Below are 20,775 nucleotides of genomic sequence, written 5' to 3' on the forward strand. Positions count from 1 at the left end.
GATATATAACAAATCTCGTCACTATAACAATAAAAAGCGCAAGGGGCGGAGCCAATATGAAACATATATTCAACTTCAAATGAATTGTTCATACGACTTATATAAAACAACTTTATAACGACTATAACCACCACTCTTACATTTCCAGTCCCAACAAATGGTGGCCGGTTATTAATAGGTCATGAACAAATTGCACGAATGAGTTGAAATTTCACTCGCTGATGATTGTTTCTAATTCATACAAAACAGATGACCCACGAAAATAATCATGGCTCTTCATTTGAGAAATTATCAAGACAATCCATTGATAGAATAGGGTGTTGGTATAGTGATTAAATACAATAAATCTACGTGCGATTTCAGATTTGTCGTGAATATTTACCTTGTACTTCGTTAAAATTTACGCGCTTCGAAAATGCCACAATATGATAGTAATCAATATCATATTTTTTTTCAAATTTGAAATAAAGAAAAAAGTAACAGATGAACTCTAGAGGAATGAGCCTCAGGTATATATTTTCGATAGGATTATATTATGAAACGTGCCTTTAGTACAGAAAAATGGTGTTGAATATTATTTTAGCGAATCGAAGAGATGTATCTTAGAGGAGCATCCGTTAATGATGTAACGCAACAAATCCCGCTCTAGAATCATTTTCACGAAAAGTTACTAGAGAGTTTTGGCTACACTTTTCGTATTTAAATTCAAAACTGTTTCTTGTTACATGTACACTTTTGTCCATGATTCGAATTTTAAAACCAACTTGTGACATTGTTAATAACGTGAAAAAAATACTGATTTCAGATTTCATTTCAGAATTTTGCATAATTACATTCAAGACCACATGTTCAAACAAATCTCCGAACGCATCCAGAATATTTTATCATAACCGAATATCTCAATTTGCTCATATCATAGCATGTCATAGAGAGAGAAAGTCTATCATAACATTCATCTGCCGATGTTCCTCTTTTTCTTCTTACCCAGGATTAGAGCAGAGGTGGCTTTCATTGTTCTGTTTATACAAACAGCTACGTAATTATTAGGGACAGTGGTAAATCGTGACTTCGCGGAAGCCGCGAATTCCGCGAAATCCAGCAGCGGCCGCGAAATTATCAAAAAACCGCGAAATGCCGCGAAAACCAACAACACGGATAAATCTGAAGATCAATAGGCACCTCCATGGCAACGGAACATCTTTTCCTACGCAACCAATAAGATGGAATAGTACTGCTGCTCTCTTACAACGAGATTTTTCCAGCCTGGATTGAATTGTTTTCGAACGGTTCAGTTGATAGATCCTATTTGAGCAAAGATTCTGGCGATTTGGGACCTGCATTTTAATAATTTTGGTAAGTATTCGAAACGCGGACGGTTTTTTGAACTTTTCCGGTTGGCAAATGAATATTTATCGATTCCTGGAAACTCGATAGATGTGAGTCAGAATAACTGAAATATTACGTGCCTGCTGACACCCAAATATGATTGAAGACAATTTGACACAGTAGTCCGTACTGCAAAAAAAATCATGAATCGTTCTGTTAAATTACCGTGTATGAAATTAAATAAACAGTTTTTTCATTATTTTTACCAAAAAATGCACATTATTTGGCGTTTTCTAAAGAACGGGTCGCCGCGAAATTACCGCGAATTTTTAATATTTTCTATTTTGCCACCCGCGAATTTTCAACTTTTTTGCCGCGAATTACCACTGTCTCTAGTAATTATCAATAGAGGGTCTGACTTTGTAATGTAATGCTACGGTGGGAGAGAGGGAAGGGGGGTAAAAAAACCTAAAAAAGCTACGTCATTTATGCATGCTCGCTAGCTAGCAAATCTCATCGCGTAAACTGCTGTGATAACCAATACCGTTCTCCAGCGATACAAATTTGTTTTAAATACAATCCAATTAAACACACCATCTTCAAGAATGAAATGACTGCACACGTGATGATTTTTTACAATTTTTAAATCATAGCAAACCTTAAATCAGGAAAAAAAAATTACCATTCGCCTGTTAGGAAATGGTTTTAAATTGAGAGACGATGATTTTTGTAATGTGATAAACCAATAAAATGAAGACGGATGCTCCTCTAAGGAACATCTCTTCGATTACACAAACGCCTGCAAGGATACCATTTAGATAGCAGCAATTTATGTAGAAGCGCTTTCGTGCGTAGACAAAATCCAAAATCTTGCAATTTTGAAAATGCTGTATCTCTGGAACGCTACATTTTGTTTTTTGCTGGTAAGTGATTCCTATGTAAAATCGTATGCTAAACACATTGGCGTTGTCAAAATTAAAATCGAAAGGGGTGGGGGCCGGGTATTGCGAGGAAATTGCAAATTAAGTCATCAATCGAAAAAAATGCAATGTTGGCAACACTGCAAAAAATAATTGACCATGTAGTTCGATTTTACATCTAAAACCCTTCAAAATGATATGTCAACATAATCTGTAGCTCTTCAGGGTCCCGAGATATACACAATATTAAAAATGTGTTTTGATAAATTCGCAAAAAGTGGAGGCAGTCCCATTGGCGGAGGGGTCCACCAATTGATACAACACTTTGTAGTTATAAGTTCCGGCCCAAAATACATCAACTCACAAATTTTGGTCGAAATCGGAGATGGTCGATGCATTTCCTTGGACACTCGACATGGAATGACCCATGTATACTAATGGTTGGACCCTATTACAGAAGATGAGGCTAAGCAAGAGCAACTCGCAATCAATGAAAGTACCTACAACTTTCTCCATTTGTATGCATAATGAAGCATCGAGCTGAAACACAATAAATTCGAGTTTTTGGACAGTTACTACATGGCCTGAAATATCTCTGGTCTTGTAAAACGACAATTTTCATGAACAAAATGGTTTAATCTTCGGCGTAGTTCGGCGTAATTTGGTTTCGAAATATCGAAATATTTCATGATTAGCATAGAATATCACGTTTTTCATTACTTTCACGGCATTTCGCGAGTTTTTGTAAATTTCGCGGCTGATACTGGATTTTGCGGTTCCGCAAAATCAGAATTTTCCACCGTATTTACTATTTACGAGCAGCTTCGTAGATGCAACATTACGAAGTTCGCTTTTTTGTGGGATTGAAACTTAGTACAATCATTCGATTTTGATGTCGAAAGACTTCAGCAAGCGTTTATTTGCAGATTCTGCCACAAGCCGTCTCCCAGAGACGGAAAACAACCTATTCTAACCTATGATAATTTCTTCAACTAGTTCTACGCTATAGTAATCTGCGAGATGATTAAAAATAAGGTCGATAAAAAAGATGAACAGTTAGTGTTGGGGAAGACAAATATGATGAAAAAGTACAGATTACAGCAAAACGTTCGGACATTATTATCTTTAAAATCGACTGATGCATTTCTGGTGAGATTTAGCCACCAAGTTTTTACAACCTATAATATCTCATTTTTCTTAATCTAAAATTGCGACTCTAGAACTACTGAACAGATTACCAAGAAAATTTGAACATAGGGATTTTCGAGTACGGGGAGTGTCACAAATATATTAGTTTTGCTATAGCTCATAGGCGCGGGAAAGGTGAGGGCACAAACCACATATGCTACTTCGAACAAAACTCTGCTGCAAATCCTAGCCCATGCTCTGGCATTCATTTCGTGCTGCCCTTCATTGATTTTACAGTGCATCGTTCAAACAGTTCGCTTCAATAGTTTGAACATGCATAAAAATCTATTCTTTTTTTGATTCAATAACCAGTGATCTTGAATCTATCAAAATCAAGTTAAGGAAGGAGCGCATTCAAGAGATTTTTTAAGCAGAAATTCAGTAACCATTCACAATCAACATTCATAGAAAAAATTGAACTAAAAATCATTCAACCATTCAAACATTGCTTAACCAATTTTCTTGAATCGTATACAGCGCGACTATTGAAACCGCTTTAACCAGTTAGTAGAATTACTTTAATATTTTGGTTAGAGTTGGAAACCGCGTTTCTCGGTTAACGACAAACTTTTTTTTTCTCGTACCGTTTATTATACCTAATATTGAGAGTAATGCAAATAAAACGTGCTATACAATACACTAGGATGGGGAAGAGTGATCGATTTTCCAGAAACAAGCTTTTTGGTTCCTTTTGGAGCCCCAAACAACCCTGAACTTATCGGAAGTCGATTGGTTTTGCCTCCGCTTGGCGCATTGCATTTCAAATTTGTATGAAAATTTATATGAGAAAAACCTACTTTTTTGCATTTACCTTTCTAGAGAGCTCAATAATGATCTAATAATGCACTACATTATGTTAAAGTATAGTATTTTAGATGCTTAACAACTTTGCAGAAGGCACTGAAGAGCTAAGATGTCCCAAGAAGAGCTAAAGCTGTTCAAAGTTGATTATGTCGATTTAAACGCAGAAAATTTTGTTTTCTGCCAACATTACCAATGTACCGGTGTCAGTAGGATTCCCATCCGAAGTAACCTGTCGTAACGAGATTATACACTCAGCTGGATCAAGCAAACAAATTGCGGTCAACATTCTAGGCGTAGGTAGAATCTACAACGTGTTTTTGAGGTCACTTCTGATGGAAATCTGATTGACGCCGGTACACTGGCAGTGTTGGCAAAAAAAATGATTTGCAACATAAATTTCGACATACCCAACTTTAAACAGCTCTAGTATTTTTTTGGGAGACCCTAGCTCATTAGTGTCTTCGGCCAAGTTGTTAGGCATCAAAAAACCTACCATTTGAAGTCATGAAACGTATGGTTTGAACCACTTTGAGCTCTTTAGAATGAAAAATGCAAAAAAAATTGATTTTCCCATACAAATCTCCATATAAATTTGAAATGCAATGCGCCAAGCGGAAACAAAACCAATTGAGTTCCGATAAATTAAGGATTGTTTGAGGCCCCAAATAGAACAAAAAAAACTTGGTTCTGGCTTTCTGCTATCAAGTTTCGTTTTTTCCATATAACGATTCCCCACCCTACTATACTCAGTACTGCTTGCGACATTATGTACAATGTAAAAAACGATTGTTTTTAGTCAAGATATTCGGTTTTCAACTCGGGCCAGAATAAAGTCCATAAAAAAAATCTGTACAAGAAAACCTTGCACGTATGCGGGTGGTACTGTACGATTATCATGAAAAGGCACTCTCGCTATACTAGTACCGGAGATAACAAAGAATTCTCTCGATGAAAAAGCGGCGAGAGGTCGTACAGTTTTTTTGCTTTTTGGTTTTGTATGAGGACAAGAGAGACCGAAATAATTCTTCAACACGAGCAGGTATGAATGGTATAAGTGTAATAAAATTTTGAGTGTAAAATGTGTGGAGAGAACGCCCTCGCTTGATTTCGATACTTAAAATAAAGAGATTTTGTCACGTTTTTGGTTCTTCGATTGAACAGATGTGGTTAGGGTGAATTTGTACACTGTAAACTTGAAAACGCCTTCCACGACAACCTTGCATAGAGGTTCAGATGTATTTTAGTACTTTCTTATTTTTTACTTTGTTGACCGACGGACCGTTTACCGGTTTAAAACCGAACGAATTAGAGATACCAAGCTTCTTCTGTCCTGAGCAGCCGTACTCTAGTCACCTTGTATACCAGCAGTCCTTCTCCGCACACATCCACCGAGTGTGAGGCCAACCATGGAGTCGACGGCCTCTTCCTGGTTCTGCTGCTGAAGATAGTTTCGGAGGCTCTCTCGTCAGGCATTTTGGCTACATGTCCAGCCTACTCACGCTGTATTATCCTAACTATATCAGCATGTTTGTATACTTGGTACCACAGCCACATTCCATCTTTCAATTTACCTTTAATTTACACTCAAAAACTACGATCACTCGTCGATCAGCTCGCTTCAGCGTCCATGCTTCATGTCCGTGAAGGGCCACCGGATGGATCAGCTTCCAATACAGCGTTAGTTTAGTGCGAGTTTGCAAACTTCGGGAGCTTAGGTGGTTATGTAGTCCGTAGAAGGCCCTGTCCGTAGCTGAAACTCGTCGTTTCACTTCGCTGCTCATATCGTTGTCACATGTCACAAGCGTACCAAGATAAACGAATTCATCGATCACTTCAAATCATTCCCCATCAATTTCCACTTCAGCACTAACACCACCGAAACTCTGACGCTCCCTGCATAAGAGCTGTACTTTGTTTTGGCAGAGCTAATGCTGAGTCCAAACCTCGCTGCTTACTTCTTTAAAAGTTTGAATGCATCCCGCGCCGCTCTACGGTCGTTACCGATGATATTAATGTCATCCGCAGAACCAAGGAGCATGTGAGATTTCGTGATGATCGTACTGTTTCTTCGCACGTTTGATCTTTTTACTGCAGTGCATCTAACGTTACTAATGCGACTGATGTATTGCCAGCTATACGTTCGTATCTTCTCACTGAGTCGTATGTCGCCTCGAAATCTACAAACAGATAATAAGTCTGCAAGTTCTTCTCTGTATCGTTCCAGTTTTAGTATATGTCCAGCCGAAGTCATGGGGAGCTTCGTAGCCGCAAGGTTACAGAGTCCGCTTTGGTAAGCGGGTGGTCGTGGGCTCGAATCTTAATAGAATCAGGCAATTTGGTTGTCAAAGGGCTTCAAGCATGGGTTTGTTCTTTTATTTATTTTTATAAAAATACGTAGTTTTGTGATTTTGTACTGAAATAATTTGAAAACTCCAAAATTCACTCTTACATACCATATTTCATCCACCTGACATGATTTGATACATGGAGCAATTGATACGTATGAAAATTACCAGTGTTTGCTCAATCTGTTTGAAAAATTAGAAAAAAACACAGACATATTTGCGTCTCACAAAAACGGGGAGGAGTCCAGAGGGGTGGCACCTTCACCAAAACTCATTGCAAGTTTTCCCAAATCGGCCGTTCCAGTGCTGAGAACGAGCATTTTCAAAAAAAAAAGTTCCGTCCCGGGTCTTTACGGGTTAACGGCCTCAATCTGACGGATGGGATACGGGAGAGTTCTTTGTATGTAGAGTTGAGAAACATAATGCTTCGCTAGTTGCAACAATCCAGTTGATGACCCCTTTTTTGTAGATTGGGCATATGAGCCCTTCCAACAAGTCGTTCGGCATTTGTTCACTCACCCAGATGCTCAGTATTATCTGGTGGTTCGCATAGTACAGCCGCCCGCTTCCGGCTTTAAGAAGTTCGGCTGGGACACCATCTTTCCCTGTGGCCTTGCCATTTTTCATTTCGCTAATCGCCATTTCAGCCTCCACCTGTTGGTGGCTCCACCGCTTGTTTATCGCTCTTAATCATCATCTTGCTCCTCATCAAGAGAGAGGGGTTAAAATAATCGTAACGATCTGTGACGTAAGGTGGAGAGGGGTGGTGTGAAGTTGTGTGGCGTCACATGAACAATTTTTATTTGTTTTAATTGTCTAATTCACCTTCTCCTAGTTCACAACCGCTTGTTTTATCATGAAACTGAACATCATTTGACAAAAACGATGACAGCAAAAAAAAATCTCCCGAAAAGAGTTGATACCACTAGTAGTGATCGTATTAACATATCCAAAAAAAAAAAAACAGAAAGAAACAGAAAAGTAAGTTTAGGTGAAAACCACAGGTAAAAAGAAATATAACAACACGATATGCTTCAACAGTAGAACAGTTTTATTTTTCTCAAACACCAAAAAAGATTTAAAATTTCATCGTACAGACGACTTCTCCAATTGTTTTACGAGCGATAACCTGACGGAACTCTCCAACGGAGTCAAAGGAAATAGATAACTGGCAAGTTTAAGCTTCAAACGTTGCTTGACCTCTTGCAGACCTGCCGGATCATCCGGTGACATGGCGGGTAGATCCGAGTTTCCCAACTGATTGCGAATTACATCGGCTCGCGCATCGAGTGTAAGATTACGGGTGATGCTTATCATTTTCCACGGATCAGCATCACCGTTGGTGAAGTGTGTGAAACTAGAGCCAAGATTATCTCCGCCAAATCGGTTATTTGCACGATCAATGCCTCGCTGGATCGATTCCTCAGTGATCCATTCGCCAAATACTTCACGGCACGTATCAATGTAAAAATCAAGCGTTACTCGGTCGCCGAATGGCTGGGAAGGTGAATCCGTTGTGACGAAAAAACCAAACTCGGTACACTCTTGATAGAGCGCTTGACGGAGACCGTATGCATTATACTGAAAATCCCAATCAGTTTCTTTGAGCCATTCGATAACCTCTGCTATATCTGTGCCTGCACAAACGCTATCCTCAGGATATACTGTGTTGAACCAACTCGCAAATGCATCCACAGCAGTTTCCGCATCAGTTCCAGTTATATTTTGGCAGACTTGAGCAAAACCAGTCACACTATAAAACAAAAATACAGCTGTACGATTAATTGGATATTAAATACAAATGTTTGTACTTTCTGCCGTAAATAGTGACCATTTCAACCGTTGCCATCAGAACACTGAAGAAATATTGAACTTGACGCGTATTTTCGGGATCTATTGGTGTGCATATGTTGAACTTCTCGTAAATCAAATCGGCACGTCCCAAATCTATCATGTTCTGCAAAACATGGAATGCCACGAAGATCTCGTTGTAGCACTCCTGACTGCCATGTTCGATCAACGCCTCTGCCCAGGCCTCTGAGAAGTCTTGGAAATTAAGCACAGCATGCATATAGGCACTGGAAGCCCACGCAGCATGTCCTAGATGAGGATACCGAACCCGGAACCAGGCAGCCAACGCTCCGCCTAATTCATTACCGGCAACTAAGACCCTAGCTGTTTCGTCTCCGATATGCTCGCGCTTCACGTAAGTCACGAATTCAGCTAAATCTGCCAATATTTGTTCAGTACTCAGCAGACGAAGATTTTCGGTGCTCACATCTCTGAAAATAATCGAGAGTAAAATTTCTCTGTTGTTTATATCAAGTGAGAATTGTCATACTCAGTGAGTCGACTTTGTCCGTAGAACCGTGATTCAAAGGCAAACAGCGCACCGTTCCACTCCCGTGCCATTTCGTGATTCAGCGTTGTCTCGCCTATCAACTCTGGTATGATTGGATTGAGCCCTCCAAGAAAAATCAAAATGGGACCACCTTGCCGGTAGTTATCGGTTGAAGCAAAATAGCGCAACGTCCATTGTTCGGTATTTTGAGCGTTAAAGTGATCGACGCTTGTGGTAAAGAAGTGTTCGGAAACTTGTCGTGAGCTTGAGTCGAAACCGGAACTTGTCGATGCTTGTTTCCTTGCTCCCGCGAATTGCCGGGTAAATAGTTGTACCGCAAGCTGCCGGCTGGCTTGAGCATTCCGTGTTCTGCGTGGAACGGTAGCGAATGCTACGGTAATCACCACCAGTAGGGTGATAAGAAAAATCGATCGCATCGTTGCGTACCTGAAAAAAAATTCTCTTCAATTGTCAGCACGCGACAAACACGTGATAAGTTTTATTTCGATAATTTTTAATGCAAGTTACATGAATGTCACAGGAGCAATTCTCTTCTAGAATGTTTTGTTATGCTCAGTTTTTAAAACGCATCAAAAACTTGTACTTGACATAGAATTCATGTATACTCACTTAAACGAACTTGCTGAAGGTTCTTCCTTATCCTATTATATATTGATTATATATTGATTATATATGGATATTTATCCTATTATATATTGATGGCTTATCTCAGCCTCACAGGCACAGGTGATTTCCATGGTTACGTCGGGTTAATCATATGATTGAAAACCATCTGTGAATCCAATATATGTAGCGTACACTGATATGAGACCAACTAACTTCAAGCAAACATTATAAACAGTGACTCATGATTCCTCGTGACAAATAGGAAATTGTAACACTCGTGGTCCTATTTCTTGATATTACTCAAACTCTTAACGGAGATAACGGTATTTGAAGTATTGAATGTTTGTCAATTGATTTTTTTTTTTCATTTTTGAGAGCACTTTCAACTGCCATGCAAGTGTTATTTCGATAGGGGCTCTTTTTTATCAAAAATACATATTTATAATAGTGCTAAAATGTTATTTTTTTCATTTAATTTAATTTGCTTTAATTTGCTTGCTTATTTTAATTTGCTTATCAAAACAAATGTTTCAATAGAGTAGTGAGTTGAAAGAGAGAAACCAGTGATAATATTGAAAATCGCAGCAAATAATATGTAATAATTCTGCGCTAGTGCAAATAAGCTAGTAAGTGAAATCACTTACACGGAACTTACACAGCATACATGTGGTTGACGCCGGTGTTTCAACGAATTTTGCCAGGCATGATGACACCAAATCAAAGATAAGTGCTGATGTTTTCATAATATTTTTCAGTAATACATTATCTATTAGGTTTCCAATCATAAGTATATGTAATCATTTGAGGTTACACCATCGCAAAAGTGTATTGCTGTGCTGTGTGGTAATTGTCTCTGGGGATGGGCAAACTTCAAAGAGCGGCTCTGAACCGGTCATTCACAACTACGAACACTAATTTGCTTGTGATATTGCCTAATCGTGATGTTTGGATAAACTCCGGCTTAAGTTACGATAAATTTTGGTGGTCATCAAAAACTGCGTTTCATTTACGTGAGCCGTTAACTCGGTCGCTTTTTTTTTTTTCAATGAACCGGTTCATATGTACGACTCGTGAGCCGTTTGCCCATCCCTAGTTGTTCCTCCCAAGCAACACATATACGCTAACCATACTGCATTCTTATTAGAAAGATGTTACCATGACGATTGGACACAATCGTTATTCAATGCGAGCCGATCGCTTTGTATGTTGGTTAGGTTGGTTAGCATTTTTCTTGTATTTTATTGATTTAAAAATAATCGAACGTAATTTAGGAAATAATCGCGCGCAGATTTATCGACTGGATTGTACTTGAAACATTTTGTAATTCTTGATTAAAATTTTTCTGATAACTTTTTACTATGCATTTCCACTCTGTTCAATTTATGACTTCTCTAGCTTTTGAATATTTATTTCTGCCTTATGCAAAATTTTAGTAATTATGTGGAATTTTCCAAATGACACAGGTTCAAAAGGATGAAACAATGATTACTTTGGCATTTTAATTGGATTAGAATTGTTGTATTGTTACTTGTGCTTATACGTTTTTCATCTCATTTTTGTGCTTTGTATGCATGACTGTTGCCAACTTTTTAATTTGTTAGGAATATTTTCTCGATAGTCGCGTTGTTACCTTTTTCCTTGCGTCGGTTGCCGTAGTGTAAATGATAATATTGATTTTGATTGATCACTCTTTCGACAGACTAGCATATATTCTACATGAAAAATTATAAAACTTTGTACCTACCAATCTCTATGATAAAACCGAATTTTCAGAAACTTCAAGGATATTGTCTTTTTGTTACCCGTGTGAACAGCGCGCATGGTGTTAACGGGATTATACTATCAATCCGTGGAGCTTGATACCTTTCATAGCGGTACATCGTGTGCGGAAAATTGCTTGGTATGTAATATACTAGGTACTTAACAGTATTCTAGTTGATTCGGCAAACTTTGTCCCGCCGATTTATTCTTACTTTATCTAATTCCTTTTAAACATTCGATGACACCTTTTTTTAGAAAGGACTTTTTTAATGTTGGTCAGGTGTTTTTTTTTTCGCGGGATCATATCGCCTTTTAAAAACAGTCGAAGAGTATACGAGAGACGTCGATAGTCGATCGGTTAGGCAAAAAGCCAGATGTCCGGGTGACCAAAATCCTAGAGACTCCGCGTTGATATTTTCCATGAGGTCATATTATCTACGGATAGGTCAACAACGTGCAATAGTTCTAGATATAAAGAAGGCCACCTCACGAGGAGATGTCCGACAATTCGAATTTGTCCCAATTTGGCCATAGAGCCGGTATTCTCGTGTGCGCTTTATTGTTGCGGTGATTTATCATCAAACTAAATGAGGTAGGACCGCGTAACGACTTTCGCAGTGATTATAATTAACTCGCGGGCGCGACATTTGTTAATATGGAATCAGTGCATCGTTTACCAAAACGAACCCTGCTGCATACCTTGCCTTTTCTCCAACATCCCAGTGATTTCTCGTGGAAGTGCAGAGGTGTTCTCGGCTTCCAATAAAGCGAGTATCACGTCAACATATTCCCATACGCACTCCTTCATTGACCTGCATTCGGATGCGGCCGGCGCTGGTATTGCCTGATATAAAGATTAAGGTCATCAGTTTTTACACATTGAAGATGCATGTTAGTCCCAAGCATCATCTGTTGGTTCTCTGTGTAATTACAGCTGATCTGGCATTAACGGAGTAGCAACCGCGGGCGGTTAATCATGCTCATGCTCATGCTTAATCATCATCTTGCTCCTCATCGTTCAATGGCGCACGAAAGTACTCCTTTCACTTAGCTGCAACCGTCGGTTTATCTGTAAGCAGGTTGCCGTCCTTGTCAATACACATCCTCGGTACAGAGAAAATCTTGCTTTTGACTCTATTGACTATTCTGTAGAAGCTCCGCACGTCGTATCTAGCAAAGCTGTCGTCTGCGCTGGCGAGCACCAGCTACCTGGTGAACTCCACTTTCAGTGGCTCTTGTCTCCTTGTACTTATCTCTTTCTGTTCTGATGCGTAGCCGTATGAGCATGTGGCTTCTGACACGGTTCTTCTCGTCCGTTGCTATCTGGCACTCAGTACCTATCAAAGCAGCCTTTACGCTGTTTTTCACGCGTCGTACCTACTACCGTGAATACTACTCGATAGACCATATTTAAGTCTTCCACTCGTTGAAGCTTTTCATAGAACTCATTTTTGACGTCATCAGGTTCGTTGGTTGATGGTGCGTAGGTATTGATTAAACTGTAGTTGAATGATTAAGGGCAAACCTCAACACATATATACGGTCATCTACCGAATGACTATAGTTTAGACCCCCTTTCCCAGTCAGCATACAACCAAAATTTACACCGGGAATTGATTAGGTACCTGTTTCCCGCATTTCCGTCGGCATCTCGTGACGGTTGAGATAGGAGCTGCTGAACAGAGGTGAATGACCACTTCAGGGCCTCAAGTTACATGTGTCCAACAATATTTCGTCTCATCTGAGACATTTCTGTATTTCAGTATTGATTTCAAAACCGATCATTATTAAATTCGGTATGTAGAAGCTGTAGTAGCTGATGCATTTCAACGACAATGAATTTTATCTATTTCGTTAGCGTGGTATGAAGGAAGAAGAATTCGTTATGTGTGAACTCCTAAACACCTGATTTGATCACTGTGCCCATCCGTATACGTTGATTATGCAGCATGTTTGTATGAAATTAATTTTCCTGTATCTCAGTAGCGTAGTTGAGTGGGAGGGACGTATCATTATTTGTGAACTGTTGAAAACTTCGTCATGAGAATTTGCATACAGGCATTTTTTAATATGTGGCGTCGTACTAACAAACACTAACAGTCACTCACTAACAGTCACTCACTAACAGTCACTCACTAACAGTCATCACATCACTCTACCATTTGAGACTTGACTGTATATCAGTGGCGTAGCTAGGAGACAGGGGAGGGAGTTAACGAATGCTGCCAATCTTTATTCAATTTGAAACTGCTTAACCGATTATCATTGAACTTGGTGCATAAAGGTACTATAGTAGCGTGTATGTTTCAATTAGTGCTGGGACTTTAACCGGATATATTCGTGATCCGGTTATCCGAAGCTCGGATCACGGATGTGTAAACGAATATTATTCGGATGTCCGGATATCCGGATACGGATAATCGAATAGTCGGATATCCGTATATACTATCTGGATATCCGGATTTTTTTTCTGTCTTTTAGGCCCGTTCGAATGAAATGTAACGCGAAAAATGGCTTTTTCCACAATCCCCAATCCCCACGTCCCAAGTAACACGGTTAGTCTTTAATAAGTTTAGGTAATTGATATATAACAAATCTCGTCACTATAACAATAAAAAGCGCAAGGGGCGGAGCCAATATGAAACATATATTCAACTTCAAATGAATTGTTCATACGACTTATATAAAACAACTTTATAACGACTATAACCACCACTCTTACATTTCCAGTCCCAACAAATGGTGGCCGGTTATTAATAGGTCATGAACAAATTGCACGAATGAGTTGAAATTTCACTCGCTGATGATTGTTTCTAATTCATACAAAACAGATGACCCACGAAAATAATCATGGCTCTTCATTTGAGAAATTATCAAGACAATCCATTGATAGAATAGGGTGTTGGTATAGTGATTAAATACAATAAATCTACGTGCGATTTCAGATTTGTCGTGAATATTTACCTTGTACTTCGTTAAAATTTACGCGCTTCGAAAATGCCACAATATGATAGTAATCAATATCATATTTTTTTTCAAATTTGAAATAAAGAAAAAAGTAACAGATGAACTCTAGAGGAATGAGCCTCAGGTATATATTTTCGATAGGATTATATTATGAAACGTGCCTTTAGTACAGAAAAATGGTGTTGAATATTATTTTAGCACGCCGCTTGCGCTAACGTGGCAACCATGTTGATTATTCACATTCGTTGAATGGGTACAACGATTGCCCAAAGATTTTGTCCGTTATATAACCACTATCTATAAAGTTTATTTCGGTAAAAAATTCACAAAATAATTGAAAAAAATGTACATTGAAACATCAAGGTGAACTAAGATGTCATGCACTATGTACTAATTATTTGAACTTTCTTGCTCTTTTAGCAAACCAAACGAGGAGTAATTTCTGCCACAATTTGGAGATGGAATCGTGAAACCAATTAAGCAAGGCTATATAAAGCTACTACAACCTATAAAAAAAATCTCCGTCACCATCTTGATTATTTTAGTAGAGAAAATAATATAAAAATTCTCCTAACTAAACCACGGATTAAGTAATATATTTTGAAATTTAAGTAAAACAGAAATATTCAAACATTGATCTGAGGTTATTAACGATGATCGAAATTATAATAACAAAACCGAAGATCGTTGAGCAAGACAAAAAAGAGAATTGAAACAAATCATGGCCGATCAGATCAAACGATTTTCTTGTTTTAAGTAAATTGAATAATAAATTTATTAAATATAATTTACTGTCAAATTTATTATTTATGTTTAATCAAACATAAATTCCCTGGGTGTTTAAATATTTTATATAATTTTGAATATTGTAACAGTATTTTTGATCTGCACTGTATTTGATGAAAAAGAAATAGTTCACACCATAAAATCACATTTACAACTGATTTAAAACTGAACTACAACTTTTGCGGCCATTTTTCAATTTTGTCTCCACTATACGTTTTGCTGTCAAACACATATTCACCACTGTTGTCTCTCTTGCATTGTCAAGAAACAAACTAGTTATAAACATGTTATAAATCAGTTTTTACAGCAATTCGTAATGTATTTACAACTTCAACTTGTTATTTCGATTTACAACATCATTCCGATTTAAAACATCAATGCGAGTGAATTAAAACCCAATGTTTTCCCTGTAATTTATTTATGACTTATTTATAACTTTTTCCTTTAATTTTTTCGTAAAAGATGTTGCATGTGTTACTTGGGGTAAGTAATTATTTACATAATTCTCATTAAACTATGTTCGGATACAATATCCGGATATCCAACTATCCGAAAATCCGGATATCCTGTCAGATAATATCCGGATATCCGGTTAATCCGGATTATGGATATTTGTCGGATATCCGGATATTTTAATCCGGATAGTCCCACGACTAGTTTCAATGGCTTCAAATTTTATCTATCTCATTAGCGTTGACGAGGGCGGCTAGGGTTACATTAACAGCGAATTTGTTCTTTGTGAACTCCTAAACACAAGCCACGATCACCGCGTTGTTTTGTATTTTGAAGTAAATTCCAATATGTATATTTTCGAAATCAGGGTGATAACTTGAGACCGGAAATTGACCTCAGAAGTCATTTTAGTTGCAAGACGGCGTCTTCCGATTTTTGAAAATGTCTCAATACCACCTATCAGGTCATTAGAAACTCAACCCGCCGAAATGTACCGGGATGATGGTAGAGATGGTAATACTCAGACAGACGATCGTGAGGTGACCGAAAGATGGAGGCACGAACACCTGAATGGCGCCCAGGCAGAGGACCATGTCGGTGGAGAAAGCAATCCCGTCGGTGCGACAAACGTAGAAGACGTGTCAGCCCCAACGGTAGGAGAAGTTAAAGCGGCCATCAAGCAGCTGACAAATAATAAATCGGCTGGGAAGGATGGCTTCGGAGCGAAGCTTATAAAAATGGGCCCGGAAAAGCTGGGCGTCGCACCGGATGATTGTAAGAATTTGGGATACAGAACAACTACCGGAGGAGTGGAAGGATGGGGTTATCTGCCCTATCTTTTTATGAAGGCGACAAATTGGATTGTGGAAACTATCGTTCAATCACCGTCCTGAATACCGCCTGCATAGTGCTTTCCCAAATCTTTCTCCACCAACTCTCACCGATAGCCAACTGGTTTGTAGGAAGTTATCAGGCCGGCTTCGTAGAAGGACGGTCTACGATGCACCAAATCTTCACCATACGGCAGATCCTCCAGAAATGCCGTGAATACAGAACTCCCACGCTTCACCTATTCATTGACAAAGGTCAAAGCCTCGTATGAAAAAGGCTTCGCTGGATGGTGGATGGTACAGTGCTCTGTGCGGATTTCGGGTGGATTGCCGGGTCCAATTGAATCCTGCAGGAGGCTTGATGAATTAGGGTTTTTGTTCCACAAAAGATCAAAATAATGGTCGCAGTGGTACAAATCTCACAAAAAGGGGTATTTTTTAAACCAGACCCGTACCCAGCGGTAGGTAATTTACTCCAGAAGTCATTACAAAATCCAAGGTAGCGACTTCCGGTTTCTGAGACACAATCAAAAAAGACCAAATACTACTTAATATGACAATGTGGATATTTCTGGAAGCGGGATGATGCCTAGAGGCCGTAATTGCTATTCAACATTTAGCTACACGGTGTAATACACATAAACATAAGTACCTCTAAAACCAATTATATGCTAGCCGGTGGAACTAAACCCGATTAACAACGCCTAGGCAGAAGCATTACGTTCGACGGTGATGAGTTCGAGTAAAAGATTAGTTTGTTTATCTTGGCTCACTGGCTGGTTCTACGGCGAACCTGGTATTCCAAAGGTGGCTAAAGCTGGACGGATACCTGGGCAGGGCTTGTTGCAATAATGTCGGACAATTACCCGATGCGATGATGGTATTCGCCTCGAATCCGGTAGGAAGAAGACGACCAGAGGCGCAGGGAATGTAGAGCGGCAGCCAATAACCGAGTGAATTGGAGAAACTTTGTGAATTAGGGTTTTTGTTCCACAAAAGATCAAAATAATGGTCGCAGTGGTACAAATCTCACAAAAAGGGCTATTTTTGGAACCAGACCCGTACTCAGCGGTAGGTAACTTACTCCAGAAGTCATTACAAAATCCAAGGTAGCGACTTCCGGTTTCTGAGACACAATCAAAAATGACCAAATACTACTTAATATGACAATGTGGATATTTCTGGAAGCGGGATGATGCCTAGAGGCCGTAATTCAACCGCGCAAGTAATGTTGAAATCCAGTCTGGCAACTTGCGGTTGCTGGAAAATAGCCAGTCTCTTGAATGCAATATTGCAAAAAATGCTTAGCTTGGAACAGTTACAGGAGGACCTTGTTAAACGAATGAAAAAATAAGCATGCTGGATTTATAAGTCTGTTATTAATAATAAATGGTCGTTCAAGTGTAATGTTTTAGTGGATTTTCGGATTCTATGTTGTAATGCACGTAACCTGTTTCAGTTGAAATATCGACAATCTCATCATTGACTTCATTTGGATTTCGGTTTGTTTTTCACCAATAATTTATTCAGTTTTTACTTTCTTTCAATGAAAAAATGTGATTCATGAAAAATGCAACCTAATCATGCGTGATAACTGTTTCATCAACAAAGTTTTATTCAAATCCGAAACATTCTGGCTCAACCGCTTTTATATTTGCTACGAAACTGTTCTACGACTGTTTCACATATTGAAGTGATCTAACATTTTAATAAGTTTCTAGTTTTCAGACCAATTTTATCCGTTTATTAACACTTCGGTTACACTATTACTGAGCGAATATCTTAGAGTATGATTTGTCATTTTGCTGCATTCTACTTATGAAAGCAACCCGTCATTAAAGAATCGCAGCCACGGGTAGCGCAGATTAGACCAAGTGGCATTCCTCAAAACAGGTAACACTGGCTCTGCGGCTCTTGTTGCGTAACATGTGGCGTTATACATTTTATTGAAATCTACTGCTTATAATATGACGAGTTGCTCGTTTGGTAAATTACTTTGCTGTACACGGGCAGCTGACAACTATCTGTCTGTCCATTTTAACTTATACTATCCCTACTAGTCTGTTTTGTGCTAAACCCTCACTTTCCTGTTGATTTCTACACACTACTTATTGAGATATTTTCTAGAATCTACTGGAAATGTGTCACTATTATGTCACTGGTATTGTAGCATGTTTTGATTCTCTTAGAATGCAAGGAAAATAGTTTGTCTTGTCTGTATATCACAACCGTTTTGCTTTTGCATGATGACTGTTGTCTGTAAATTGCGATGGCAGTTTCTAAACTAATCATTTTCGCCGGACTCCAGCGTACTCGGAGTTCTTCGCCGTTCGGCGATTTTTACCGGGGAAACCCCGTGCGTACGGAGGTTTGGCATTGGTTGTCACGTAGTAGATACCTCGTGCACTGGAAAAAACGACTTGGTAGGGCTTGGAATGAGACGAAAATAATCGAATTGACCTACCTTTGAGAAACGTGTTCCCCCATCAGCACGTAGTCAGAATCTTTCGGTTCGCACCAACCCAGCAGGTAGGATATTAACGTTGTACACGGACCAGCCCAGAAACCTTTTTCACTGTTGATGGACTCGATGAAGTACGGCGTCACCTTGGTGTGATCACATGCGAGCGTTTCTGCAAATGTATGATGTTTTTTTTTCACATCGTCTTGTTGATTCTCAATTATCATCACTCAATAGTAATTCAATTGCAAATATTTAGTACCTTGCGCCAATATCATGGATATCAACAAAAAATGAAAGCTACCTAATACTAACCTAGCAATTTTTGTACTCGGTAAACATACTAAACATGAAAAATCGAAATTAATCAAAACAAAAAACTTCCTCCAAAAAAATTTGTACACAACCACTCAACTCTAATACTCACGGAAGATTGTACTGCTCGCACACCCCGGCTGACTGGTACCGCCGTTGACGTAAAAGTCCGCGTGCCCACTCGCACTCCACTGGCCCAAAATGCCGGCACCCGTGTGAATGATGTCCACAAAGTGAGCATCACTGGTATCCAAATCCCGCGAGTTGTTGGTCCCGGCGTAAAAAAAGATCGTCGGATCCAGCCCTGTTATTCGACCCAGCTTACCCTCTTCCGGGGTCAAATAGTTAGCCACTAAACCGGCAATGTGGGCTCCCACACTGTATCCGATCAAGTGCATACTATCCGGTGGCACACCCCGCGGGTGTGCAGCCAAATATTTCACCAGCTGGGAAACGCAAAGACTTCCGAATCGAGGTGCCCACTCGATTTGACTTAGGCATGGTTCCGTCACCGCAGACCCGTAATCAACGATTATGATGTTGTAATTACCCCGGATGAAGTAGGCCTTCCGCATATCCGGACTGGGTGAAAGGTTTCGGCCTCCACCGAAACCATGTATAACTATTTTCACCGGGTGCTTCGGGTTCCAGTGTGTGCGGTATAGTGATTCCGTGTTGAGCACATCGATCAACTCGGGAGCCTGTTGAGTTCGCCGAGTGTAAAGGTAGAATTTGATCCTGGGATGCGGACACCGGTAAGGTTTCTCCAGACAGGATGAAGTGTTGAATACGTTGCTTGGGTCTTGTTGTTGTTGTTGTGCTGAAAATAGAACCGAAGAATGATATTAGTATAATTATGGATAACAAGAAGATTGTTACTCGTCTCAATGTTTAGCAATTATTGCAAAATGCAGTTTATGAGGCAAACTGTCATAGTTATTAATTTCTGCGTGGGTGGTAATCAACCTACTTCTCTTAGGCCTTCACAGCAGCGTCTAGCGATTACTGTAATAATCCTATACAGCATTGCAGGATGAATCGACATTTTTTCATTCGGAATATAGTCAGCGAGGAGAGCTCTAGGTCTTTCTAGTTAGTAACCACTGTTTATCCAGAGGTTGTTTTTCCATTGAAATAGACTCTTTCCGAAGGTCTGTCGCATTAGGCGCTGTAAAACTTACACGCGAGGGACCGTGGACGCTATTGAACTCAAACACCAAACGCATAATTAATACCTGGTCACACACGGCCAGCTGACAACTAACGAATGATGATAAATTTTCGAGTCACATTTTGATGCGAAAATAAACGACTGGTTTTGAAAAACCGTTGCTGGTACCCAGCGCAGACCATGCACTTGCGCCGGCCGTTCGGTTATACAACTTTACCGGTTCGTCATGAATTAACCATTTTACGCGGTGCAGTGTGATTGCGACTTTGAGCTCAACGCTGTATAAAATAGGTGTCACAGGGTATTTGAGCAAGCGTACATGTAATATTTGGCGTTACTGTGGTGGCTCCAGAAGAAATAGGCAAATGAAAAAGGTAATTGGCACATTAATTAATGGAAGCAAGAAGCGGTGGAGCGCAAACGTTGGTTATTTCTACATGAATGGTAAAAATCTCCAAAACTGTTGAGACTAAATTATTG

The 20,775-nt window shown here is 39.4% G+C and overlaps 2 protein-coding genes across 4 annotated transcripts in view; both read right to left on the reverse strand.

Moving 5' to 3' along the window:
• Positions 1-7,669: 7,669 nt before the first annotated feature.
• On the reverse strand, positions 7,670-9,586 carry LOC129728456 (thymus-specific serine protease-like). The gene is made up of 4 exons (XM_055686901.1): positions 9,555-9,586; positions 8,925-9,371; positions 8,395-8,865; positions 7,670-8,336 (listed from the first exon to the last, which is right to left on the reverse strand). Exons 2-4 carry the CDS (start codon positions 9,359-9,361, stop codon positions 7,670-7,672), a joined length of 1,575 nt encoding a protein of 524 aa, XP_055542876.1. The 5' UTR covers positions 9,362-9,371; positions 9,555-9,586.
• Positions 9,587-17,934: 8,348 nt separating this feature from the next.
• The window catches only part of LOC129732061 (phospholipase A1 member A), a 48,366-nt gene continuing 45,525 nt past the window's right edge, over positions 17,935-20,775 (reverse strand). For all 3 annotated transcript variants that reach the window (XM_055692542.1, XM_055692543.1, XM_055692544.1), the window contains exons 3-5: positions 19,237-19,944; positions 18,813-18,981; positions 17,935-18,754 (exon numbers count right to left, since the gene is read on the reverse strand). In XM_055692542.1, the coding sequence (XP_055548517.1) occupies positions 18,637-18,754; positions 18,813-18,981; positions 19,237-19,944 (995 nt within the window). In that variant the 3' untranslated portion in view covers positions 17,935-18,636. The remainder of the gene's footprint in view (positions 18,755-18,812; positions 18,982-19,236; positions 19,945-20,775) is intronic.

This window comes from Wyeomyia smithii, chromosome 3 (assembly GCF_029784165.1).
Source record: "Wyeomyia smithii strain HCP4-BCI-WySm-NY-G18 chromosome 3, ASM2978416v1, whole genome shotgun sequence".
Classification (NCBI taxonomy): domain Eukaryota; kingdom Metazoa; phylum Arthropoda; class Insecta; order Diptera; family Culicidae; genus Wyeomyia; species Wyeomyia smithii.